This window comes from Mizuhopecten yessoensis, unplaced genomic scaffold, assembly GCF_002113885.1.
Source record: "Mizuhopecten yessoensis strain PY_sf001 unplaced genomic scaffold, ASM211388v2 scaffold716231, whole genome shotgun sequence".
In the NCBI taxonomy this organism is placed as follows: domain Eukaryota; kingdom Metazoa; phylum Mollusca; class Bivalvia; order Pectinida; family Pectinidae; genus Mizuhopecten; species Mizuhopecten yessoensis.
The window spans coordinates 326,992-354,173 of record NW_018480013.1 but is presented as its reverse complement, the minus strand read 5'-3'; the positions used below and the strand labels follow the sequence as shown (position 1 = coordinate 354,173).

General features: G+C 39.7%; 1 protein-coding gene across 1 annotated transcript in view; it reads left to right on the top strand.

Moving 5' to 3' along the window:
- The window catches only part of LOC110442223 (transcription initiation factor TFIID subunit 5-like), a 37,938-nt gene that overhangs the window by 1,994 nt on the left and 8,762 nt on the right, over positions 1-27,182 (top strand). Inside the window, exons 2-18 of the mRNA XM_021485715.1 lie at positions 818-930; positions 2,341-2,419; positions 3,420-3,498; positions 4,890-5,013; positions 6,797-6,915; positions 11,936-12,013; positions 12,837-12,937; positions 14,763-14,854; positions 16,239-16,358; positions 19,608-19,753; positions 20,823-20,960; positions 21,145-21,226; positions 22,286-22,397; positions 22,802-22,915; positions 23,892-23,946; positions 26,296-26,418; positions 26,780-26,876. Of these exons, the coding sequence (XP_021341390.1) occupies positions 818-930; positions 2,341-2,419; positions 3,420-3,498; positions 4,890-5,013; positions 6,797-6,915; positions 11,936-12,013; positions 12,837-12,937; positions 14,763-14,854; positions 16,239-16,358; positions 19,608-19,753; positions 20,823-20,960; positions 21,145-21,226; positions 22,286-22,397; positions 22,802-22,915; positions 23,892-23,946; positions 26,296-26,418; positions 26,780-26,876 (1,772 nt within the window). The remainder of the gene's footprint in view (positions 1-817; positions 931-2,340; positions 2,420-3,419; positions 3,499-4,889; positions 5,014-6,796; positions 6,916-11,935; positions 12,014-12,836; positions 12,938-14,762; positions 14,855-16,238; positions 16,359-19,607; positions 19,754-20,822; positions 20,961-21,144; positions 21,227-22,285; positions 22,398-22,801; positions 22,916-23,891; positions 23,947-26,295; positions 26,419-26,779; positions 26,877-27,182) is intronic.

Sequence of the window (27,182 nt, the reverse complement as noted above, 5' to 3'; positions counted from 1 at the left end):
GGGGGGACAGAATTAGTGATTTGCTCTGCATGGCAGAGCTTGAAATAGATTATTAATGCAAAGTGTGATTCATATTTGTTCAGGGAGGTGGGAGTGGTAGAGAGATATTCTATTTAATATTTGGAGTAAAATTGTGAATGGGAGTTTTCCTATAGAAGTTTCTCTGGACGTGGTGATGACTTGAAATACTACTAGTACACATGTACACAAGTCAGAAAAAAATCCTCTCTCTTAATTTCATCATTAGACAATAAACATAGTATGTGATGAATCACCCAGACTTGTTTCATGGTTTTAGAAATTAGAGAAACAGTTTCTATGTAAAAGAAAAACATTGATATTAAGTCCTTCATCAAAGACCTATTATATATATATCATACCATGAAAATAGTTTTTTTTCTTCTGAATAGACAAAGTACATAATGCCATAAGAACCACCGTCCAATATGTGTCAAGGCATGTTTCCATTCCTCTTCTAGGGGTAAGGAGGTATAATGGTATACAGAAGCCCTCTTATGATAAAGGAAAGCTAAAAAACGTGTTAAGAGAAAAAAAATCTTTTTCATTTATTCATACAGCACAACAATACTGAGAGGAAACGACACAGAATACATGAGATTGTCCTGTTTAACTTATGTTTAGCCTGTCTTTAGGACATCATTATAATTCTGTCTGTTCCACATATGTTGTGTTTTGATAACTCTGCCAATCAAGAGGACTCTATTTAAATTCATGTCTTTCAATGTTTAGATTTCACAGTTTGGAATTTTAATGGGGCAAAACATAATGATAATTATATGTAAACTTTGCTTTACAGGACACTGAAGAATTACTAAAGCGTGAGTCGGGGATAAAAGATGATGAAGTCACGCCGCAGTCTGCTACAGCGAGTGAGAGTGATGTGTCTCATGCTCTGGCTGCTTACAAAAGGTACATTCTGTCTCCTTGTCTCATACCCTGGTCACATACAAGGTTCATTCTGTCTCCTTGTCTCATCCCCTGGTCACATACAAGGTACCTTCTGTCTCCTTGTCTCATACCCTGGTCACATACAAGGTACATTCTGTCTACTTGTCTCATACCCTGGTCAAATACAAAAGGTACATTCTGTCTCCTTGTCTCATACCCTGGTCACATACAAGGTACATTCTATCTCCTTGTCTCATACCCTGGTCACATACAAGGTACATTCTGTCTACTTGTCTCATGCCCTGGTCACATACAAGGTACATTCTCTCTCCTTGTCTCATTCCCTGGTCACATACAAGGTACATTCTGTCTACTTGTCTCATGCCCTGGTCAAATACAAAAGGTACATTCTGTCTCATTGTCTCATACCCTGGTCACATACAAGGGACATTCTGTCTACTTGTCTCATACCCTGGTCAAATACAAAAGGTACATTCTGTCTCATTGTCTCATACCCTGGTCACATACAAGGGACATTCTGTCTACTTGTCTCATACCCTGGTCACATACAAAATGTACATTCTGTCTACTTGTCTCATGCCCTGGTCACATACAAGGTACATTCTGTCTACTTGTCTCATGCCCTGGTCAAATACAAAAGGTACATTCTGTCTCATTGTCTCATACCCTGGTCACATACAAGGTACGTTCTCTCTCCTTGTCTCATACCCTGGTCTCATACAAAAGGTACATTCTGTCTCCTTGTCTAATACCCTGGTCACATACAAAAGGTACACTCTGTCTACTTGTCTCATACTCTGGTCACATACAAAAGGTACATTCTGCCTACTTGTCTCATACCCTGGTCACATACAACGGACATTCTGTCTCCTTGTCTCATACCCTTGTCACATACAAAAGGTACATTCTCTCTTCTTGTCTCATACCCTGGTCACATACAAAATGTACATTCTGTCTACTTGTCTCATGCCCTGGTCAAATACAAAAGGTACATTCTGTCTACTTGTCTCATACCCTGGTCACATACAAAAGGTACATTCTGTCTCCTTGTCTCATACCCTGGTCACATACAAGGTACATTCTGCCTACTTGTCTCATACCCTGGTCACATACAAAAGGTACATTCTGTCTCCTTGTCTCATACCCTGGTCACATACAAAAGGTACATTCTCTCTACTTGTCTCATACCCTGGTCACTAGCACCCCGGTCACATACAAAGGTACATTCTGTCTACTTGTCTCATACCCTGGTCACTAACACCCTGGTCGCATACAAAAGGTCACTTTTCTTTCCTTTGTATCATACTTTTGCCAAAGACAGAAAGTATTATAATATGATCATTAGAATATTACTAGGCATTTGTTGATTTTACATTGTAATACTGTATTAATTGTTGAATTGTGTTACAGTTCAGACGATCCCAGTCTCTATAGCGACTACTACACCGACCTCAAGGCTTTCATTGATAGCTGTCTGGATGTCCACAAGGTACATTGTTTGTCTGTTTGTACTTCAAAACAAAACTGTATAAGTCTGTACAGTGACATTGAGATAAGATATGAATTCCAAAATTCCAATTACGTGGAAGAAATTATTTATAAATAATCATGTAAATAGTGGTGGGAATCCATTGAAATTTTATCATCAATCATTGATTACCATTAATTAACCGATGATTGATTAATAATCGCTTTAAAGAAACACGATGTGAAACCCTCCATGTTGTAGTTACGTGTCACAGGTGTCACTCACACAAGCAATAAGACAATACGAAGAATTCAATCCTTTAAAAGATTGAATCTGTAATTTATGGTCCTTGGCGGCCATGAGCCGGCGTGAAAGTTTAAGTCAGTGATGATGTTAACGTAGCAGCAGGAAGTCAATATCAGGAGACTTCTGCTGTGTGACTCCTGTTAGAATCTAGGAGGAAGATAAGCTGGACATCATGAATCACTCTACCGAAAACTCGGTAATATCTACACCTAGTTGTTCCAACTAAGATGGATCGTGAATTCTGTAGCTGACTCATCTGTTTATTGGTCTAACTGACCTGCAATGGGATTAAGTATGGCGGGGCTTTGACACAATGTGTTTCCATATATGTGCAATATACCCATTTTAAACCCAAAATATCTACAAATACTGCTTATACACACATTCCCTGTGAACACGTATATCTGGTGATGCTAATAGAAACGTATTTTCATTGAAATACGTCAAAAATATTAAATTTTCCAACTATTTTGTTAACCTAATAGGGATATAACAATTACAAAATCGTCGGGAAATTTCACGTAACTCACTCAATAAGGCATCGATTGAAAACTTGAATGTATCATTCGTTAGGTTATCTTTCCTTGCACAAGTTAGTGTCTATATTATAGATGTGGTTTAATAAAAAAGTGCTATAATCAGCGTTTATTCACACGCAGGATAGATCATTGACAAAGTCGATTACGCTTTATATGATAATGGTTATCATTTTCAGGTGGAGCTGGCTGTGATCTTGTACCCAGTATTTGTCCACATGTACCTAGAGCTCGTTTACAATGGACACGAAAGTCATGGTAAGTGAAAACCAAAACACGTAATCTTGAGGTTCTTATATACCGCTTTATCACAACCTAGTTCGTAGGTCGTCTCAAAGCGGTTCACAAATTATTATCCGTGGTAATAGGGCCTTTGCAACCAGCCAATATCTTTCTCAACCCCTGGGAAGCATACAGCCGATGCTGCCATTTCCACATACTCATTTACAGCTGAGTAGACTGGAACAAGCAGAGTGAAGTATCTTGCTCAAAGATACAACACAGTGTCGTGACGTGACTCAAACCTGCCTCCCTTCAGTCACGAGTCCGGCGTCCTACCACTAGACTACTGTGCCTCCTTATTTTATATGTTGAATCTGAAAAAGAGTGTTAGTACTGGACCAAGTAATATACTACACACCCTGGGCAGCATATCTTGTTCCGAGCGTCAGATGGTGTGTGGGTCCTGGCTTGTTTTAATACATTACTATTTAAATGTTTGAAAGTTTTGAACATTTAGTACATGTATGTAATTCTTTTGAACTCAAAATATGATTTAATAATTATCTGTATTATTCAAGTTTCTTATGCAGATTTAAATTTTTAAATGTTGTTTTTAAAGATTTAAATGTTATTTTTAAAGATTTAAATGTTATTTTTAAAGATTTTAAATGTTATTTTTAAAGATATAAGTGTTATTTTCAAAGATTTAAATGTTATTTTCAAAAATTTAAATGTTATTTTCAAAGATTTAAAATAAATTGAAATTTGTCAACTTTAAATGTTAAATGTTAAATCAGAGTATATACATCTTAGTATATTTCATTCCAAGTTTCAGATGCTGTGCGTATTATAGTTGGTACGCTGCAGCACTATTGGTTGTTTGCATATGAAGGTTAAATATTTGCGTTTGGCTGTATATTTCGGTTAAATTGCCGAACATTGACTGTCAAAACAAAGCCAGGCAGGCAAGACTTAAAATAAATTCCATAGCATTCTTATTTTTTGCAGTTTTTATCACATTTTTCGGACAACAGATTTTCTGGTATCTATCAAACAAAAGAAACACAAGAAGGTCCACCAGTATTAGTGAAATTTAAAGAATTTTAGAAAAGCTTTTAACAAGACAAAAGTAAACATGACTACTGTAACGTCTGTGAAAAAAACCATGTAGTGTACTACTCATTCAGTTTTCGTTGACATTTTGTCATTATTTACTCATTGACCCCGAAATTTCATAATGAACTATTCCAACCTATAAATTGGAAGGGTTCAAATGTGTCTTCAGAGGTGAATGAGTTAAGAGTCAGATGACCAGCTAGCTGACACATTGACTGGGACTAATAAGTGATTTTTTCTCCTGTAGCGGTGGAGTGATGACTGTAGGTAACACATTGACCAACAATAATAAGTGTTTTTTTCTCCTGTAGCGGTGGAGTTTTTTGAGAAGTTCCATACTGACCAAGAAGATTACTACCAGGATGACCTCAGACAACTGTCCACTGTGGTCAAGCAGGAACACATGCAGGGAAACAGTCTGATGGAAAACTTCAAGTAAGGCGGCACTTGTACAGTAGAGATTTCTTTAGCAAATTTCCATTAAGGCAGAATCGCCTACAGATATTTGTGAGATTTCTTTAATATGAAAAATTTAAATGAAGCTGTACAGATATTGTGGAGATTTTTTAAGAAAGCTTCAAACAAGAGTTTAGAGCTATTGTAAAGATTTGTTAAGAAAATTTCAAATGAGGGTATAGGCCCCACATAGATGATTTTTGGAGATTAATTGTGGGCACATGCTTTGGTTTCTTTGGGAACCATTAAGTTAGGTGGTACACATATCTTAGGGATTTTTAGTGCTAATTTCCTAAATGTTCCTGATGGTATATACTGCATCTGATAGATTCATTTAATAGAGAACACAATCACACAAGTTTACTCTTATGTTAAGTTTGAAGGGTTTATTGGTATTTTACAGGAAGTCTGTCATGTATAACTAAACATCAGTCTTCCTATAAATTTTAGCGCCTATCAGGTATCTCACTGCATGATGGTATGAGGTGACTGGCCAGAATCAAGAAACTCCTTCTGTGTCTTCATCTTAATAGCAGACATTTATGACACCAACATTCTTCAGCCGCATCATATTCAGTAGTTGAGACCTTTATTGTCATCAAATACACAACTCCCTCTGTTCAGTAGTCGTGAAAAACGTATAAAAGCAAATAGCTGTTAGTTACCCCCTTGGGAGCCTCTCGGTGACCATGGTTGAGATCACTGCAGTTTTGTGTGTGATTTCTGATTACAAAAGTCGGGTTCGTACTACAGTGTTAAAACACCACTGAATTTCACTTGAGGGGACTGTTGATTTGCTTCGTAATAGACAATAATCGTCTTTGTAAAATTTGTAATATGATAATATAATTGCATAGAAGTAAGAGGAAGAAGAGCTTGGGAATCAGAATCAGTTTGCAATACCCATAAATCACAATAGGCGTCTTTGTATATCTCTTAAAAATGACACTCATCAACATTTTGAAAATGATATTCAGCAACCACCTGAAAAAATCCTAAAGAAGTTCCTGTGTCTAGGTCTCAGCATATCTACCCTGTTTTATGGTGTGGCTTTGTATGACATTACTGTATTGGGGGCCGTCCTATCATAATGTTGGGGGTCGTCCTATCATAATGTTGGGTGTCGTCCTATCATAATTTTGGGGGCCGTCCTATCATAATGTTGGGGGCCATCCTATGATAATGTTGGGGGTCGTCCTATCATAATGTTGGGGGGTCGTCCTATCATAATGTTGGGGGTCGTCCTATCATAATTCTGGGGGCCGTCCTATCATAATGTTGGGGGTCGTCCTGTCATAATGTTGGGGGGCATCCTATCATAATGTTGGGGGCCATCCTATCATAATGTTGGGGGCCGTCCTATCATAATGTTGGGGGCCATCCTATGATAATGTTGGGGGTCGTCCTATCATAATGTTGGGGGTCGTCCTTTCATAATTTTGGGGGCCGTCCTATCATAATGTTGGGGGGCGTCCTATCATAATGTTGGGGGTCGTCCTGTCATAATGTTGGGGGGCATACTATCATAATGTTGGGGGCCATCCTATCATAATGATGGGGGCCGTCTTATCATAATGTTGGGGGCCGTCCTATCATAATGTTGGGGGCCATCCTATCATAATGTTGGGGGCCATCCTATCATAATGCTGGGGGCCGTCTTATCATAATGTTGGGGGCCGTCCTATCATAACATTGGGGGCCGTCCTATCATAATGCTGGGGGGGCCGTCCTATCATAATGTTACATATCATGTATATTTCAGATCGAGCAAGTTTGTGATAAAGATGTCGCGGGACTCCTACATCCATCTTAAGCGGCGCCTACAGGAGAAGAAGATGAAACCTTTACTGAACATTATACAGGAACATCTGTTCGTGGATGGTACGTCTTGATGTGTTTGCATGGACTAGCTGTGATTGTTGTTTTAGCCATGGCGCAGCGTCCGTCCGTCAACTTATCCTTTAAAACGCTACTTGTCCTGAACATCTTAGTGGATTCTAACTAAATTTGGTCTGGAGCATCCTTGGGTCAAGGGCACTCAATTTTGTATAAACGGTGGGTGTGGCCCTCCTAGGGGTAGAGGTGTGGGGCCAAATAGGGGAAATAGAGGTAAACCTTTAAAATCTTAAAAAAAAGCCTTTTAAAGTCTACCATAGGGGTTAAGGGATTTTATCCCAATTATGTCTTGAACATCTTTAGGCCAAGGGGACTCAATTTTGTATAAACGGTGGGTGTGCTTCCTCATATCAAATACTTTAAACATATCCAGGTGAGTGATACAGAGGGCCTCTTGTTGTATTTAGAATAGAGCTGTCTAAATCCCATCTAATAGGAATGGAGTATTACTATAGCAAAGACCATGTCCCTGTAGGTAGCAGTGAACAGTAGAAATGGCCTGGGGTGAGTTTTACTAAGCAACTTAAGTTACGCAAAAAAATCCAACTTACGAATTTCGTAAGTATAAACTTAAGTTACGAAGTGTCTGTTTTACTAAAGCGTTCGTAAGTTTCGTCGTAAACTTAACTTACAAAGATTTCGTAAGTTACGATTTCGGAACTCTCTTGTGTTGAAGGTAGGATTCATCTTAGTAAGAAACACCACGCAAGCGCAGTCGCCAGTTTCGCCTTTTTTTGCCAAGAGTGGCAGCATGCCTACATTTGACGTATACGTAGGTCACGTCATTGATGCCGCTACATCAGAAATAGATGTGAACAGAGGGGGTTTGTTTCATACATTCTACTTCACTTCAACTCAGATAAACAACAACAACATCAAAAGAAATGTTCTTGTGAATACCCCCGCCATACTGGGAAGGGTTAGGGCAGAGGTATGCAGATTGTAGAAGTGTAGTATATATACGTCTCGTGGTGAGGGGGGGGGGATCTATGTAAGAATCGCGGTTCTGTAAAATTAACTTGTGTCCAAGCTCATGCTTATGTTAGTGAAGGCAAATTCGTCACTATAGTAATGGTTTCAGCTACTAATTCGTCCGAATATAGAATGCAAAGTATCAAAATGCCGACGTTCACCAATACAGAAGATTTTTACTGAAATGTCTTTAAATAAACATTGTTGTAAACACGCCTGAATGACGTCACGCAGCAACATTTGTGACGTCAGTCATTCCGTGGTTTGCTCAATGTTTGATACAAACAGCTCCAAATGTGTGTGTTTAACAATGATTAACATTGAAATAAATATAACTTTTCTAGGTTGTGATAGTTGAAATGCTATTTACGTAAGATCGTTATTTTTTTTTAATACAATCAACCAACAACAACAAATCACGGCAGGGTCGGAAACTGCTGTTTCATTTGTTTGAAGAACAAAAATAACGAAAAACATTTTCACGCCAGTTTGATTTGCCACTTCTATCATTCAAGCACAATTCAGTAAACTACCGTACTAATGTATACAATGTATGTAGTGGAATATACATGCAGTCATTTAAGTCCATGATTAAAATCAAACCATATTTCAACAATATTGTTTTTTCTTTAAGTCCTTTAAGGTCAACATTACAGGTACTTTTGCCACGATTAGAAAAGTGCTGATTATACTATTTTTTGCAATGCTTTATTGAACGTGACGGTGCACATGGCATCCTTTGATTAATTGAGAGATGTACTACACGCAGGATTCTAACCGCGGTTCTTGATTACTGACCAGTCAGCGGATTCGCACATTGCTGACATATACTATAGAAACTATCATTTGAAGAAAAGCTAGATAACTGGCGTGATTACTGTCTGAATCATATCAAAGTAAACTAGCTAGTCTTGTGTGTGTTTTGTAGGTAATTGGATCCAGAAATATAAAAAGTTATTTATCAAAAATGTGTACGGATTTACCATCCTTCTCACGTATGGTTTGTGTACCTTATAGCTCCTAAATACTTACACAGTTGAAATATCAACCGACATAAATATATTTAGATTGTTAAAAAAAACAACATATTATTGTGCCTGCTGTGTAGAAGATGTTACTTGAACCTTAACATCATTATGGTCTTTCTTTACTGTACTGCTACAGTATGTCCTTTTATTTATTTATTTATCTATTTATTTATTCATTTCAACAAAAAAGTGCCCCTTGTTTCCTCTCCTCTGTGTAGAGTATGTTACCACAATTTGTACGTGTAAGATTGATCGTATTAGTTGACGAGATATCCAGCGCACAGACCAAATGTTTTAGATTGTCGTCATGTTACAAGCGATTTTATAACTGTTTAAATTAATACGATTGTTTTTTCTTCTTATACCGCTTCTTGTCATAATGTTTAAAAGCTGTGCCTGTGCTGAAGATTCCAGTGACGTTATTTACGTCACATCTTCTGTAAATATGACGTGATATGACACAATTACGTCACTGGCTGGCGATTTGGGTGCATGGCGAATTTGCCTGCACTAACCTTATCTTTTAAATATAACCGAGAAAAATTGTAAACTTGTAATTGTATTATGGTTTCAGTGAATCAATCACTAATATTATATGATTGGTTTGAACATATTCTCATATGATGATTATCAATATCAGTTTAAAGACCCCTAAAAACAAACACGGAGAACTGTAATTACATTTCCTTTTCTTTTTACGCCTCGATACATTTACCTTTTTTATCTGTAGTATTATTAATTGTTGAAGCAGGAGCTAAGGATTATGGCAACAATTTTCGTTTAAAAAAAAGAAGACAAAATTAAAATGCAATTGTGTCTGTTTAAATACTGTACTTTAGAAAAGCGAAGAAATCATCCAACAACATATGGGCTGGGATGAAGTGAGATCTTTGATGTCGTTCACAAGCCACCCGTCAAAGAAACCTGTAGCGCTAAATAAATCCATTTGAGTTAAGAAAGTTCATTACTTAAGGTAATAGGATTGTGTCACCATTTCTCAGTAGAATTTCTTCAAATTTTGTAGTTATAATGCTTTAGAGTAAAGAAAATTTTCTGCCACAAAAAAAATATAGGTTGTTAGAATTTTAAGGATTTTAAATGGAAATTTAAGTAAAAAGGAGTGAACTTTGAAAAAAAAATGAAAGTATTTTTACAAAATAATGTCAATAAAAATGATACTGACATATATTAGTATGGCATTAATGTATATCAATTTAATAAATGCTGAAATTGTGTAAAATTAATTCTCTATACACAGACATTTTATAATAAACCATATACACATAGTAATTGCAGGTAAGAGTTATCGTTCTTGAAAAACAGACACAGACACAGATTTGTTAATGGTCAACAGTGCTCTCAAACCAAATGCAACTTTTTTTCTTGAAATATTATGAAGCCCACATAGTCCACTTCATCATGTAAATGCAAATTTAGGCCAAACAAATTTGATTACTTGGTTCTCAGGCCCGCGCACATTTCATTTTAGGGCACTGCATTGCCCATTTTGTCGTGAAAGTAATAAAAAAAATATTGTGAATGCGCCAGCCGCCGTCTTTAAAAAAATCTGGAAAATTGGTCCGCATGTCATTTTTACTCGTTAGTCACCCAAGTCCCAAAAACGTTTGAATAATGATAAGGGCTGTTTTCGTGTAAACGGTCAAACCGGTCGGACCACTGTTGTTCGTTTATTGAAAATGGTCAGACCTAGTAATCTGATGTTGCTTTCAGGCGAGCCTTGACAAAGCCTTGCAAGGCCTGCATAAACATTTGCAAGTCCGCCAGGATTTATACCCGAAATTATTACATTTATAAACGGTCAAACCGGTTGTTCTGCATAAACAAACAAGCCCAAGGTTTGATATACAGGCAAGCATTAAAATGATTATGACTTATTAGTCTTGTGTACAAATGGCGCTCATTACTCGTTACAAATAAGGAATGGGGGGTTCGTGATTCTCGTCTGGAACATCATGGGGGGACTTTCGGAGGCTTGCTCTATGACGGGTCTCTACACAACTATAAAAAGACAAGGTAATGCCCACAAGGAATGTTTTACAAACTACACAATAAAAAAAACCCGCCCCTTTTGCATCTCTTTTGAAAAAAATTGGCCTGAGAACCAAGTAATTAATTTTATTTGGCCTTAAGTGCTTTTTTTTTGCTTTTTTTTCTTCAATTTTGATATAATAAAATATGTAATTACAGTGGTTATTCACTGTACAAAAAATCACCCGTGGGGTGGGCCGGACCGTACGCTACTGTACACTACTACCTGTGGGATGTCTGAAGTTGATAGTATAACCACTTGCCTATTGTATACTGGCGACAAACAATGATAATGTTGTTAAATCTGTGTTATTTCTTTTTACTACATACCAGGTTTAGGTAGTGTGCCTTTTACTGGAGTAAGAACATTTTGAAATTATTTCAAATAGTGTCGCAGAAAAATATTAACATTACAGACATCATGACCTAAAAGCATAGTGGAGAAGATTACTGGTACATGCAATAGAGATGTACAGGGATCAAATCTCTAAGGATGAAATGTTTTTGTGAAAACAAAAATAAAATATTTCTTTCATGTGTACCAGTTTACTACAGTGAATTTGCTAATAAGCCCAAGTCAGAAAAATTCTAAACAAATTGGAACTCTTCTTTGTTGGAGATAAAACACAGAATGGTGGAACTCTCTACCTTAATGTCATTTAAATGAACACATTTTTTTAGCGAAATCCATAAACCAGGGGAGGTAACTCTTGGAAACTTATTGGGTAACTACAAAATATAGTTTAGTTTTATGTTTTATTATCAGGATCACTTAGTGTTTACTTTCTCCTGTTTTACTGAATGAATGGGAAACACTGTTTCTACTGTTTTACTGAATGAATGGGAAACGCTGTTCTATTTGAGAAACTTATCTGTAATTGGGGATCTCATTCATTGTACATAACACAAAACGGTCAGGTTGGTTTAACAGAGTTTCTGGATTGTTTTCTTTTCAGTTTTTGACGGTATGCCGAGAAATAAACAGCAGATACAGCAGTCGAGTGGAGCCGTCCTGGGGGAGTCGGAGCGAGAAGGTACTCACATGTCAACAAACTTGTCAACAAACTTGTCAACAAATATGTCAACAAATATGTGTTTTGTTGACTCATCAGCACACCTAGATTGTATGTAAACTGATCGTGGATACACCTGTGTTTTTATTAACGTACCAATACACCTGTATTAATATAAACTGTTGAAAGTAAGTGAGGTGGCAAATGAAATGACGGGCATTATATCAAGGTTTTACTCAAGGTTAAAAACGACTTGGAAAAGAACTTCAGAAAGGATTTTCCCATTTGAGAACATATTTTCTCCAAAAAAAAAACTGCTCATGCCAGGTTACGTCTGCGCCGGAAAATATAAACCAAAAAAAGGCAATCTACGTAAGAATCTCATACCCTGACGATAGAACTTGACGTTGACAACAATACATGTTGGCAGAGCTATTCAAATTTTCCTCAAATGAGACACAGTTGTGTGACTTCATCAGCAGTAGATGTGGGCGGAGTTAACAAACTTAAGGTTCATGCAAATTTAAGGCTGTAACTTTTATTGAATCAATCACATGTTATTCCTTTTTGAAAATGAATTTTTTGTCTCCTGTTCAGACTAATGAACAATATATTTATGAATTATTCACAGAAAATTACTGTAACTATAGGAGATATTTCCCGTTGTTAGTAAGAGATTATGAAGTGATAACTCAAGTTATTCCATTTTCACATGCTCAACTGGAGGGATCTCATAATCCAAAACAGAAAGCTATTTCTTACACAGTTTTTATACACGATGCCCAACACTAGGGTAAATAAATACCAAACAACACTGTTACAGTTCTGTGTTTTTGTGGCACAGCTAACAGAGTGAAGGTGTACTACGGCCTACTGAAGGAGCCGGACATCAACATCCCACTGGAGGAGGAGGAGGAAACCGGGGAGGGGGACGATAAACCTAAGGTGAGGAGGGGGACAATAAACCTAAGGTGAGGAGGGGGACAATAAACCTAAGGTGAGGAGGGGGACGATAAACCTAAGGTGAGGAGGGGGACGATAAACCTAAGGTGAGGAGGGGGACGATAAACCTAAGGTGAGGAGGGACAGAGGGTAGGGGGACAATAAACCTAAGGTGAGGAGGGGGACGATAAACCTAAGGTGAGGAGGGGGACGATAAACCTAAGGTGAGGAGGGGGACGATAAACCTAAGGTGAGGAGGGGCAGAGGGTAGGGGGACGATAAACCTAAGGTGAGGAGGGGGACGATAAACCTAAGGTGAGGAGGGGGACGATAAACCTAAGGTGAGGAGGGACAGAGGGTAGGGGGACGATAAACCTAAGGTGAGGAGGGGGACGATAAACCTAAGGTGAGGAGGGGGACGATAAACCTAAGGTGAGGAGGGACAGAGGGTAGGGGGACGATAAACCTAAGGTGAGGAGGGGGACGATAAACCTAAGGTGAGGAGGGGGACGATAAACCTAAGGTGAGGAGGGACAGAGGGTAGGGGGACGATAAACCTAAGGTGAGGAGGGGGACGATAAACCTAAGGTGAGGAGGGGGACGATAAACCTAAGGTGAGGAGGGACAGAGGGTAGGGGGACGATAAACCTAAGGTGAGGAGGGGGACGATAAACCTAAGGTGAGGAGGGGGACGATAAACCTAAGGTGAGGAGGGACAGAGGGTAGGGGGACGATAAACCTAAGGTGAGGAGGGGGACGATAAACCTAAGGTGAGGAGGGGGACGATAAACCTAAGGTGAGGAGGGACAGAGGGTAGGGGGACGATAAACCTAAGGTGAGGAGGGGGACGATAAACCTAAGGTGAGGAGGGGGACGATAAACCTAAGGTGAGGAGGGACAGAGGGTAGGGGGACGATAAACCTAAGGTGAGGAGGGGGACGATAAACCTAAGGTGAGGAGGGGGACGATAAACCTAAGGTGAGGAGGGACAGAGGGGAGGGGGACGATAAACCTAAGGTGAGGAGGGGATGATAAACCTAAGGTGAGGAGGGACAGAGGGCAGGGGGACAATAAACCTAAGGTGAGGAGGGGGACGATAAACCTAAGGTGAGGAGGGACAGAGGGGAGGGGGACGATAAACCTAAGGTGAGGAGGGGATGATAAACCTAAGGTGAGGAGGGACAGAGGGCAGGGGGACAATAAACCTAAGGTGAGGAGGGGGACGATAAACCTAAGGTGAGAAGGGACTGAGGAGCCAGACATCAATATACCACTGGAGGAGGAGGAGAAAACCGGGGAGGGGGAAGATAAACCTAAGGTAAGGAGGGACAGATGGGAGGGGGACGATAAACCTAAGGTGAGGAGGGACAGAGGGGAGGGGGACGATAAACCTAAGGTGAGGAGGGGGACGATAAACCTAAGGTGAGGGGGGGGACGATAAACCTAAGGTGAGGAGCGGATGATAAACCTAAGGTGAGGAGGGACAGAGGGGGGGGGGACGATATACCTAAGGTGAGGAGGGACAGAGGGGAGGGGGACGATAATTCTAAGATGAGGAGGGACAGAGGAGTGCATATATAGCTTGATTTAAGACAATAGCAAATCACCTTCATCTATAACCCCCTCCCTCCCCTGCTTGATGTTAGAATCAGGACTGACCTAATGACTGGTTCAAATCACTTCTATGTCTAGTGTCGGCATTGATGCTGAGATTACAGAGGGCTTGTGTGGTGTACCCTGTACATGTTGATACCACAGACAACAGGAAGGTGGTGACTTATCATTATTATCATTTTTTTTAGTAGCTTTGCTTTAAATTAATTTCCAGAAAAGGAAGCAGAAGAAAGATCCTCTTATGATGAAGAAGTCCAAAAATGATCCGAATGCCCCTCAGAATAACAGAATACCGCTGCCTGAACTGTAAGTCAGAAAATGATCCCAACCCCCCTCAGAATAACAGAATACCGCTACCAGAACTGTAAGTCAGAAAATGACCCCAACACCCCTCAGAATAACAGAATACCGCTACCAGAACTGTAAGTCAGAAAATGATCCCAACGCCCCTCAGAATAACAGAATACCGCTACCAGAACTGTAAGTCAGAAAATGATCCCAACACTCCTCAGAATAACAGAATACCGCTACCAGAACTGTAAGTCTTAAAATGATCCAAACACCCCTCAGAATAACAGAATACCACTACCAGAACTGTAAGTCCTAAAATGATCCCAACACCCCTCAGAATAACAGAATACCGCTACCAGAACTGTAAGTCAGAAAATGATCCCACCACCCCTCAGAATAACAGAATACCACTACCAAAACTGTAAGTCCTAAAATGATCCCAACACCCCTCAGAATGATCCCAACACCCCTCAGAATGATCCCAACACCCCTCAGAATGATCCCTCAGAATGATCCCAACACCCCTCAGAATGATCACAACACCCCTCAGAATGATCCCAACACCCCTCAGAATGATCCCAACACCCCTCAGAATAACAGAATACCACTACCAGAACTATAAGTAAGGTACAGATGTTTTATTTAAGTCCACTCTGATTTTTCACTGAAATTTACAGAATTGATGAAAATTACTTCTGATTGATTAAGGAAAATTTCCTGAATCTCATGATCTGTAATCTCAGAGTGGTCCTACTCCTGGAGGACTCACACTACTCTCTCTCCTGTTACAAATGGTGTCCGTGGCCCTCTCTGTGGTGACAGGGAGTTAGAACCTGGGTTGTGGTGTTCGAGGGCAAACACATTTAAAAAGGGGGGGAGTAGTGTGGCAGGTTTAAATGAACCGATGGTAGTTATAAAAGCTTCCTTACAGACTGTGGCAGGTTTTAATTGTACATAGGATTAATGTAGCCTTCTAGCTTCTAGCAAGAGGGAATTTCCCTTTAGCTCAGTGGTAAAGCGTTTGACTAGGAACATCGGGTCGCCGGTTCAATCCCCGACAGAAGCACACTACTCTCTTTCCTGTTACAAATGGTGTCCAAGGCCCTCCCTTTGGTGACAGGGAGTTAGAACCTGGGTTGTGGTGTTCGAGGGCGAACACATTTAAAAAGGGGGGGAGTAGTGTGGCAGGTTTTAATTGTACACAAGATTAAGGTCGCCTTATAGCTTCGAGCTAGAGGGAATTTCCCTTTAGCTCAGTGGTAGAGCGTCCAACTAGCTATAGGAACCTGGAGATCGAGGGTTCGATGGAAGCACACTATTCTTTTCCTGTTACACAGACTATACCTGTGATTCAGTGTAAGTTAGCAAATGTGACTGATGTTACTTGGTCTGTTTTCAGTAAAGACAGTGACAAGATAGAGAAGATTACGGTGTTTCGGGAGGGGACAAAAAGAGTGAAAATCAACGCAGCTAACATGCCGTCAATCTGCTTCTACACGCTACTCAATTCCTTCCAGGGGTAAGTTACCTTCTACACACTACTCAATTCCTTCCAGGGGTAAGTTACCTTCTACACACTACGCTACACAACTCCTTCCAGGGGTAAGTTACCTTCTAAACGCTACACAACTCCTTCCAGGGGTAAGATTCATCCTACACACTACTCAACTCCTTCCAGGGGTAAGTTTCCACCTACACACTACACAACTCCTTCCAGGGGTAAGTTTCCTCTACACAACTCCTTCCAAGGGTAAGTTACCTTCTACACACTACTAAACTCCTTCCAGGGGTAAGTTACCTTCTACACACTACACAACTCCTGCCAGGGGTAAGTTACCTTCTCCACGCTACTCAACTCCTTCCAGGGGTAAGTTACCTTCTAAACACTACACAACTCCTTCCAGGGGTAAGTTACCACCTACACACTACTCAATTCCTTCCAGGGGTAAGTTACCTTCTACACGCTACTCAACTACTTCCAGGGGTAAGTTTCCTCCTACACACTACACAACTCCTTCCAGGGGTAAGTTCCCTTCTACACACTACTCAATTCCTTCCAGGGGTAAGTTTCCTTCTACACGCTACACAACTCCTTCCAGGGGTAAGTTACCTTCTACACGCTACTCAACTACTTCCAGGGGTAAGTTACCTTCTACACACTACTCAACTCCTTCCAGGGGTAAGTTTCCACCTACACACTACACAACTCCTTCCAGGGGTAAGTTCCCTTCTACACACTACTCAATTCCTTCCAGGGGTAAGTTACCTTCCCCACGCTACTCAACTACTTCCAGGGGTAAGTTACCTTCTACACACTACTGTTTCGGGAGGGGACAAAAAGAGTGAAAATCAACGCAGCTAACATGCCGTCAATCTGCTTCTACACGCTACTGAATTCCTTCCAGGGGTAAGTTACCTTCTACACACTACTGTTTCGGGAGGGGACAAAAAGAGTGAAAATCAACGCAGCTAACATGCCGTCAATCTGCTTCTACACGCTACTCAATTCCTTCCAGGGGTAAGTTACCTTCCCCACGCTACTCAACTACTTCCAGGGGTAAGTTACCTTCTACACACTACTCAATTCCTTCCAGGGGTAAGCTACCTTCTACACACTACTCAATTCCTTCCAGGGGTAAGCTACCTTCTACACACTACTCAATTCCTTCCAGGGGTAAGCTACCTTCTACACACTACTCAATTCCTTCCAGGGGTAAGCTACCTTCTACACACTACTCAATTCCTTCCAGGGGTAAGTTTCCTCCTACACACTACTCAATTCCTTCCAGGGGTAAGTTACCACCTACACACTACACAACTCCTTCCAGGGGTAAGTTAGCTTCTACACACTACACAACTCCTTCCAGGGGTAAGTTACCTTCTAAACACTACACAACTCCTTCCAGGGGTAAGTTACCCCCTACACACTACACAACTCCTTCCAGGGGTAAGTTACCACCTACACACTACTCAATTCCTTCCAGGGGTAAGTTTCCTTCTACACGCTACACAACTCCTTCCAGGGGTGAGTTACCTTCTACACACTACACAACTCCTTCCAGGGGTAAGTTCCCTTCTACACACTACTCAATTCCTTCCAGGGGTAAGCTACCTTCTACACACTACTCAATTCCTTCCAGGGGTAAGTTACCACCTACACACTACTCAATTCCTTCCAGGGGTAAGTTCCCTTCTACACGCTACACAACTCCTTCCAGGGGTAAGTTTCCTTCTACACGCTACACAACTCCTTCCAGGGGTAAGTTTCCTTCTACACGCTACACAACTCCTTCCAGGGGTGAGTTACCTTCTACACACTACACAACTCCTTCCATGGGTAAGTTTCCTCCTAAACACTACTCAACTCCTTCCAGGGGTAAGTTACCTTCTAAACACTACACAACTCCTTCCAGGGGTAAGTTACCCCCTACACACTACACAACTCCTTCCAGGGGTAAGTTCCCTTCTACACACTACACAACTCCTTCCAGGGGTAAGTTTCCTTCTACACGCTACTCAACTCCTTCCAGGGGTAAGTTACCTTCTAAACGCTACACAACTCCTTCCAGGGGTAAGTTACCTTCTCAACGCTACACAACTCCTTCCAGGGGTAAGTTACCTTCTAAACGCTACACAACTCCTTCCAGGGGTAAGTTTCCTCCTACACACTACTCAACTCCTTCCAGGGGTAAGTTTCCACCTACACACTACAAAACTCCTTCCAGGGGTACATTTCCTCCTACACACTACTCAACTCCTTCCAGGGGTAAGTTACCTTCTACACACTACACAACTCCTTCCAGGGGTAAGTTTCCTCCTACACACTACACAACTCCTTCCAGGGGTAAGTTACCTTCTACACACTACACAACTCCTTCCAGGGGTAAGTTTCCTCCTACACACTACACAACTCCTTCCAGGGGTAAGTTACCTTCTACACACTACACAACTCCTTCCAGGGGTAAGTTTCCTCCTACACACTACACAACTCCTTCCAGGGGTAAGTTACCTTCTACACACTACACAACTCCTTCCAGGGGTAAGTTTCCTCCTACACACTACACAACTCCTTCCAGGGGTAAGTTACCTTCTACACACTACACAACTCCTTCCAGGGGTAAGTTTCCTCCTACACACTACACAACTCCTTCCAGGGGTAAGTTTCCTCCTACACACTACACAACTCCTTCCAGGGGTAAGAGACCTTCGAAACATTGCTCAATTCTTTACAAAACCGATATGTTTCATAGAATTTACCAGCAAATGTCTTTATGATGGCAAACTTTGTCAATATGTTAAATGGTATGCAGTTTGACCAAACCTTTTCAATTTGTCATTTTTGAATTTTTATGGGACCAATTTAATATTAGTATAACTTGTGTCTCTCTTATTATTCGCTAAAATGTGTTTATATTAAAAGAATTGATATCTTTAATCTAGCACAATTCCTGCAGTATCAAATCTCTTTGTAGGCAAACTTGTGTTATCTTCAAAGTTAAGATGGCATATACAGACCAGTTCATCATTAGCAGCTGCAAAAATGGCTTCCGTGTGATAACTCTTGAAAAAATGCTTTGATGTTCTTGAAACTTGCTGCACAGATCTATGTATCAAACACCGGCTGTTCTTTGATTTTGAACCAAATCTGAAAATCATCATGGCCACCAGCAGGGACGGACATCTTTGGAATTCCATATTCAATAATTACGTTAATGGTAATTTTCTGACCCTTGTCCTTTGACCTACAATTTTCTGTCTTTGTTGCCAGGGCGACGTGTGTGGAGATCAGTGAAGACTCGAGTCTGCTTGCCGCGGGGTTCTCCAATTCCACCATCAGGGTGTTCAGTCTCAATGCAACAAAGCTACGCACCATGAAGAAGCCAAAAGATCTTGACCTCATCGACAAAGAAACAGGTGATTAGGTCACCAGCCCAAGGTCAATGTCAAACTGCGAATTCAACAGAGCATGAAACGACCTGATTGTAGAATACTGTGACAAAAGATAACTCTCGTGATTTAGTCTGTATAATAGTGTTACTCGTGATCGGCTGCCCCCATGGCTTGGTATCTACATCTTTTCCTTTCTGTCTTCTCTACTCCTTCTTTTCATCGTTATCTCCCAAGGCACCTGTCTTCATATGCCCCAAGCTGTTGTAAGGACGCTAAACCACAAACAAACAGCACTCCTGTAAAAAATACAAATATCGTAAAGATATACCTTAAATCCGGACATTTTTACATAGGTTAATTCTGGAAAATAGCCGTATATATTTTTACTGGTCAATTCTTTTGGCAAATTCAGACTTTATTGACCTGGACTTGCTGCGATTTTACCGGTAATACACCCTTCATTACAGCATTGGAACCTTCTAGATTATCACGGCTGACTGAGACCTTTCTAGCTTTTGACAAAACAATTCTGGTAATCTGGTACTCTAACACGGCTTTACAGATAACTTGAGGGTTAATTTTTTACAATCGTTAAATTCTTACATGTCTAGTGTTTGTTAATTTGAATCTTGCGCAAAATGATCCTCGATACTCTAGGGGTAACGCTCACTTTTGCTCTCTGCACCCCTGGAGTATGTCATAGCGAAATTGAAGACATGCGACGAGCTCTTCCATTGGTCTTAGGTGTAAAAAAACGGACCAATCACTAGGCTGATATATACCTGTCCATTACAGAGGAGTGACACCCTACTTTAAAGCCAGTAAAATCTACCGTTACACAATCTCAAGATTCTTTTGATGTACACCAAAGGATCAGACTACTCTTCTTGTCTCATTCACTAGGTTACGGTACGCACATTGAGCCTTCAAATTGTGCTGACAAATTCCAGGGGTGCAGAGAGCAAAAATGAGTACCTCATGGTATAACCCCTGGATATTGAGGATGGCGAAAAACAGGCAAAAATATAACCACAGATCAAATATCTTGATTTACAGTATATGTAAAGTTGATATGTAACTGTTCATTTGACAGATGACGTGTTAGAGAGGATGATGGATGATCGTACGGCCAGTGACTTCAAGGTCTTACATGGGCACAGTGGTCCAGTGTATGCCACGAACTTCAGCCGCGATCGCAAGTTCCTGATATCTGCCTCGGAGGACGGTACTAGTAAGTATGGCATCACATTTCTTCAGCGAGGCCTGTTCCTCAAATCTTAACAAAAATCTATCACAAAAACTATAAATTATAAAAAATTAATTTAATTAGAAAGGCAAATTAAGTAATAAGTTAAATTTGAATCATCATTATCCGATAGCTTTGAATCACATGGGTTTTTTTGGTCTGTTTTCAGTTCGTCTTTGGAGTTTACTGACCTGGACCAACTTGGTTTGTTACAAAGGACATATCTACCCAGTGTGGGACGTTAAATTTAGGTAATGTATATATCATACTTTGGTATCGTATCTATCAAATTTAGTAACCTTATTTATCAAGTTTAGGTACTGTACTTATCAAATTTAGTAACCTTATTTATCAAATTTAGGTACTATACTTATCATACTTTGGTGTCATATCTATCAAATTTAGTAACCTTATTTATCAAGTTTAGGTACTGTTCTTATCAAATTTAGTAACCTTATTTATCAAGTTTAGGTACTGTACTTATCAAATTTTGTAACCTTATTTATCAAGCTTAGGTACTGTACTAATCAAATTTAGTAACCTTATTTATCAAGTTTAGGTACTGTACTTATCAGATATAGTTTTTTGTCTCGCCGCCAGGAAGTAGCAGAAGCGAGACTAAAGTGTTGCTTTTCTGGCAACGGCGGTGGCGTCAACATTAAGTTTTTGCGTTTAATTTAGTTTCACTGAAAGTATAAGTGCTACAACAACCAAACTTGGACCATAGATGCATCTTAGGTAGTACATCTCAACCCATGCATCAAATGCTGAGAATAACTTTCATTCAGATAATAACTAATAAACCATTAAATGTATCTTGATGAAACTTGCAGTATACATGCATCACCTACAGACAATGTACAGTGCACTGTAATTAGGTCACTGTGACTTTGATCTCAAGGTCAAAGGTAAAATAGGTGCAAACTTTTCAATTGTAACTTTTAACCTTTTAGGGTATTGTGACTTTTAACCTTTTAGGGTATTGTAACTTTTAACCTTTTAGGGTATTGTGACTTTCCAGGTCATGACTTTCTAATAACATTTACTCACATTTGTAATTTAGAATTATTATGTAGGCTGTTCCACCACTGATGATCTGGATGTATTTAACAAAATTGTGATCAAAATTATTTGACTTTATTATTGTATTTCCAATTTTGCAAAGGAAGGGGAAATAATATTGGCTAATAAGTGGAGACATACGTTTTTTGTTCACAAAGACAGGAATCTAGTTTATCTTATGCTTTATAATGAAGTTTGATATTACCAGCACAGATTTTGTTTTTTCAAGTGACCTCTGTTCATTTCAGTCCCCATGGGCATTATTTTGTGTCCTGTGGCCACGATAAAACAGCCAGAATCTGGACAACTGATCACTCTCAACCGGTCAGAATATTTGCTGGTCATCTCTCCGATGTTGATGTACGTATGACCTTGACCTTCAACATTCACTACCGAAGGTTTTTTCCCCTGTTAAGATCAATCATGCCTCTTTTGTAACTTACTGTTGTGTTAAGTGGTTAATATGATTTCAATGTATCCGTCTGTTTTCTGGTCACTTTTAATGATTTAGCGAGAAGAACATTTTTTTTTTATCTTAAAAAATCCTCTTCAGAGCTACAGTATTTAAATTCAACAGCTGGGTATCTTGTATATTGATAGTATTAAGATCAAATTTGTTTCATTTTTTTTTTTTTTTTCATTTTTTTTCATTTTTTTCATTTTTGCAGAAACGTACGGTAACATTGGTGATGTTTGAAATATTCTTGCAATTTTCATGTATTTTACCATAGTGTAAACTCTGTTTTTTCTTTGTTTTTTCCCAGTGTGCATTATTCCACCCCAATAGTAACTACGTAGCGACAGGGTCAAGTGACCGAGTGGTCAGAATGTGGGACAACTTGACCGGCAATTGTGTCCGAATTCTCACTGGACATAAGGTAGGTAACTTCCATCTGGACCTTACAAGGGAAATCTGGGTTAGCTTCATTGGTTCCCTGTGGTGTTGAATATTGAATTTTTGTCCTTTATATTCCTTCCCACTATTATGAGTTTATTACGGACACAGCCTGGTCACACAGGTCCAACAGAGTGGAAAGATAAGTCCAAATAAGACTTTTTCTTTTTAAATTATATAATATGTTGAATGTGACACATACAATACTGTGATTTTCTTCAAAAACAAAAGTACTTTTTATAAAAATCATTTTAATACATACTATTAGTTTTTCATGAAACTTACAAATACTTTTTTTAGCTCACCTGTCCTAATGGCAAGTGAGCTTATGCCGTGGTGCTCCGTCTGTTCGTCTGTATGTCCGTCTTCTGTCTGTCTGTCTGTCTGTCTGTCAACTTTTCCTGTCACCTCATCCAAGAAAAGATCAAACTTTATGGAATAATACAAATGTAGCTCTGTTTTGTAACATTTCAGTATTTTCATAGATTGTTATACGAGAATACATCCCTAGGATTTTGAGTATGTCAGTTGTACTTGGGAAGAGCATTTATTTTTCTGCCCCTGATGTATTCTGTTTTTGTCATCTAAATATGTTAGAGCTTGTCCCATTTTTCGGTGGTTCCAAATAGCTGTGTGAAATGTTTCAATTTGGCAATCCTTTCAAATTTCGTGAAAATATATACAGTGAAATCTAAACTGTCTCTACATTCTTTTTAATTCCAACATAATACTGTCAAGCTATTATGAAAGCTACCATGCATATACGATGTATTTTCAGGTTTTCTGTCTTATGTGACGAATTAGTTGTTTTCCACGGCGTCACATTAGACAGGTGTCGTTGTATGTGAAATATACCTCAGAATTTCAGTCACCAAGAATTCATTAGAAATAGTTTGTTTGACATTATATTCAACTACATGTAAACGACCCATTTCTAGCTCTGTGTTTATCTTTAACAGGGAGCAGTACAGGCGCTGTGTTTCTCACCAGACGGAAGATTTCTCGCATCCTCAGGTAAAAAAAAAAAAAAAAAGATATGTGAGCTAATGGTTTAACATGTGTAGCAGAACTAGACTTCGTCGATGGCTGACGACCAGGTCGCTCAATCGGTAGAGCATCCGTCTAGATATCGGAGGGTACCGGGTTCAAATCCCAGTCTGGCTTTGCATTTTTCTTATCCTGCTACACAAGTATTAAATAGTATCTCAAATCAAAGTTGTACGATAAAAAAAACCTCAAACATTCACTTTCCAAGGCAAATATAATGCACAAAATGAGAACATCAGGATGGTAGCTAAATCTTACCGTGAGTACCGTAAATTTGCGGGTATAGTGCGCACTCGGGTATAGTGTGCAGGTACGTTTTTGGGGTCAGATTTGAAAGAAGAAAAAAATGAAGAAAAAAAAAAATCATGAAAAAAGTAGCATCAAAGGTAGCTTGGTGTTTATAACGCCAATTAATTAACGATTGATTTATTGGAGTCAACAAGCCCATGAAGGTCTCGCTCCGTACCGCTTGGAACGAGTGGATGATGGACGAATCCTTCAGAAACCAAACAAAGAAAGTGTAGCTAATTCCGATGCCAGAGAATTGTCGATCAACTTATGCTTCGACATCTCAGCAGTTTTCCCATAATTAAGAAAATGTAGTGTTTCAATTATATGAATTATGTTTTATGTCGAACACTACATAAACATGTGATCAATAACCTCGTGAATTATTTCAATATTTTAAAATGAAGCATCATAAAAATAGTGTAATCTGCTTTTATTTTTTTTCCCTTTGAGTAGATTTGAAGGGGATGTATTGAATGTCCACGCCTCTAGTATAAACAATTTTTTAAATCTCTTTACGGTCAAATCAGTCTGTAGTTCTAACAGTGCAGTGGGGCTTCACGCCACGGCACATGTTGAGGAGTGAAAACGACACGGTCCCTCGATTGCAACTGCAAATAATTTCAATTAATTTGCAGTAGAGCTATTGTTAATCGGTAATCACTGATAGAGTGTAAGCTAACTACTGCATTGTAATTTGTATTAACTGTGGTGTTGAGAAGTGTTGATAAAATGTTACCAGTGCCCAGCTAGTGTTTGTCGCCAAATCAGCAGTCATGACCACAGATTACCGATTTTAATCATTTAAGAGAAGGTAAAAATTGTGTCGCCAAAGAATTTCATTCTTTGTTGTTTTTTAATCTTCAATCTTATCATATATGACCGACGACTCCAAATAAAACTATTTGAAGGGAGGTAATCCAATATGGCGGACCAGAAACTCGAGAACGATAACCCAAGAAATAGCAGTCGGAGCTCCAGTGACCAAGTGCTTTAATAAGATGGTCGGGAACTTGTTTACTGGCTGCTGTGGTTGCGGATTCAATCCTGAATGAATGACCATTATAATTTGTTTCGTTCAGTTCTAATTGGCTAATAAGTTTTTCCAAATATCCAATGAAGAAACACAGACTAATACACTGGCCTCTATCATTTAAAAATAAAGGACTTCGTTGTTTCCCTCCATGACTGAGGCGCCAGTCAAAGAGAGCTTTCATTGTCTGCACAGGGCAAGCATTGTTATTGTTTCTGAACACTTTGATATTAATTCCCTGTTTGAATGGATCAGTTTTTGATGCTTTCAGGTGAAGTGTAAATGATGAGAAGTCCGTATTCCAGGTAACATCCTCTACACACAGCCCATGAGGATCTGCTGCTTTTCGGTTTTACAAGTATCAGCGAGCTGTACAGACGTACCCTCAATCCTCCCCTATTCAAGCCACCTTCACACTTTAAATTTGGTGTCTCAAACACTGAACATAGCAATAGGGCCTTATCACTTCGGTGTAACTCAGCTCCTGTCCCCATTCGCAGGGGTAGCTGTCGCACGTATACGTAGGGTTCGTTCCACAGCCCAGCTGCTTCCTGGCACCCCGTAAACCCGTTCACTCAACATGAACTAGAATCGACCTTCGGCACAGCTCTGTTCCGCTGTGGGCTCCACCGGAATTACGACATACGCCACAACCACTTTCACACAGTCCTTACAGCCCTATAGTATATAGACCACACAGTTCATACAGCCCTATAGTATATAGACCACACAGTTCATACAGCCCTATAGTATATAGACCACACAGTTCATACAGCCCTATAGGATATAGACTGTCCATATATGGACACTATTAATAATGCATGAAAGTTTACGGCCGGGCCTACGTCACTTCGTCGAGACTTCAAAATTCTAGGTTAGGTAATTATGTGCAGTATCTGTGAGTACCCTTATGTTGCCAAACATTGTTGTATGAATGAATGCTACGAAAGTTAACTACTTTGCTTGTTGTTTCATAAATTTTGGTCTGTGTACAGGTGTGGATCGCTGCGTACTTCTGTGGGACATTTCCAGTGGAAGTCTATTGGCCAACATGAAGGGACACACGGACACAGTGTACTGTCTGGCTTTTAGTCGTGAGGGTGCATCTTTGGCGTCAGGTAAAAACCAGCAACAGGAGGCGTGCTATTCTTGTTGTTGAATTGATATTTTCCGTCTGTGATTTACCTGTCGTAGCTTTCAAACTTGGGGAGTGTTTGGATTCCCAACAGAGAAGCTCTTTCATTGCTTGTCAGTGAAATGTAAAGACAGATATTGAAAATTTTTAAACATAGAAAGATATCATTGAGAATATAAAACATAAAGACATGTAATAAAATTTGCTGAAAAGTAGAATTGAAATTAAAAAGAATCTTCCTAAAAAATTATTTTACTATGTATTTGCATTGATTACCCCAAATATCTACAGAAACAATCCTGATGGTGAGGCAGGTATACTAATGATACTTTCTTGTGTTAAAGGTGGTCTGGATAACTATGTCAGACTATGGGACATTCACCGAGTACTACAGGAGGTAGACATGGAGGCTGATCTTAGTATCCCGAGCTCCTTCACAGTGTAAGTGTTTCAGTGTCCCGAGCTCCTTAACAGTGTAAGTGTTTCAGTATCCCGGGCTCCTTAACAGTGTAAGTGTTTCAGTGTCCCGAGCTCCTTCACAGTGTAAGTGTTTCAGTATCCCAAGCTCCTTAACAGTGTAAGTGTTACAGTATCCTGAGCTCCTTCACAGTATAACTGTTACAGTATCCTGAGCTCCTTCACAGTGTAACTGTTACAGTATCCCGAGCTCCTTTACAGTATAACTGTTACAGTATCCCGAGCTCCTTTACAGTATAACTGTTACAGTATCCTGAGCTCCTTCACAGT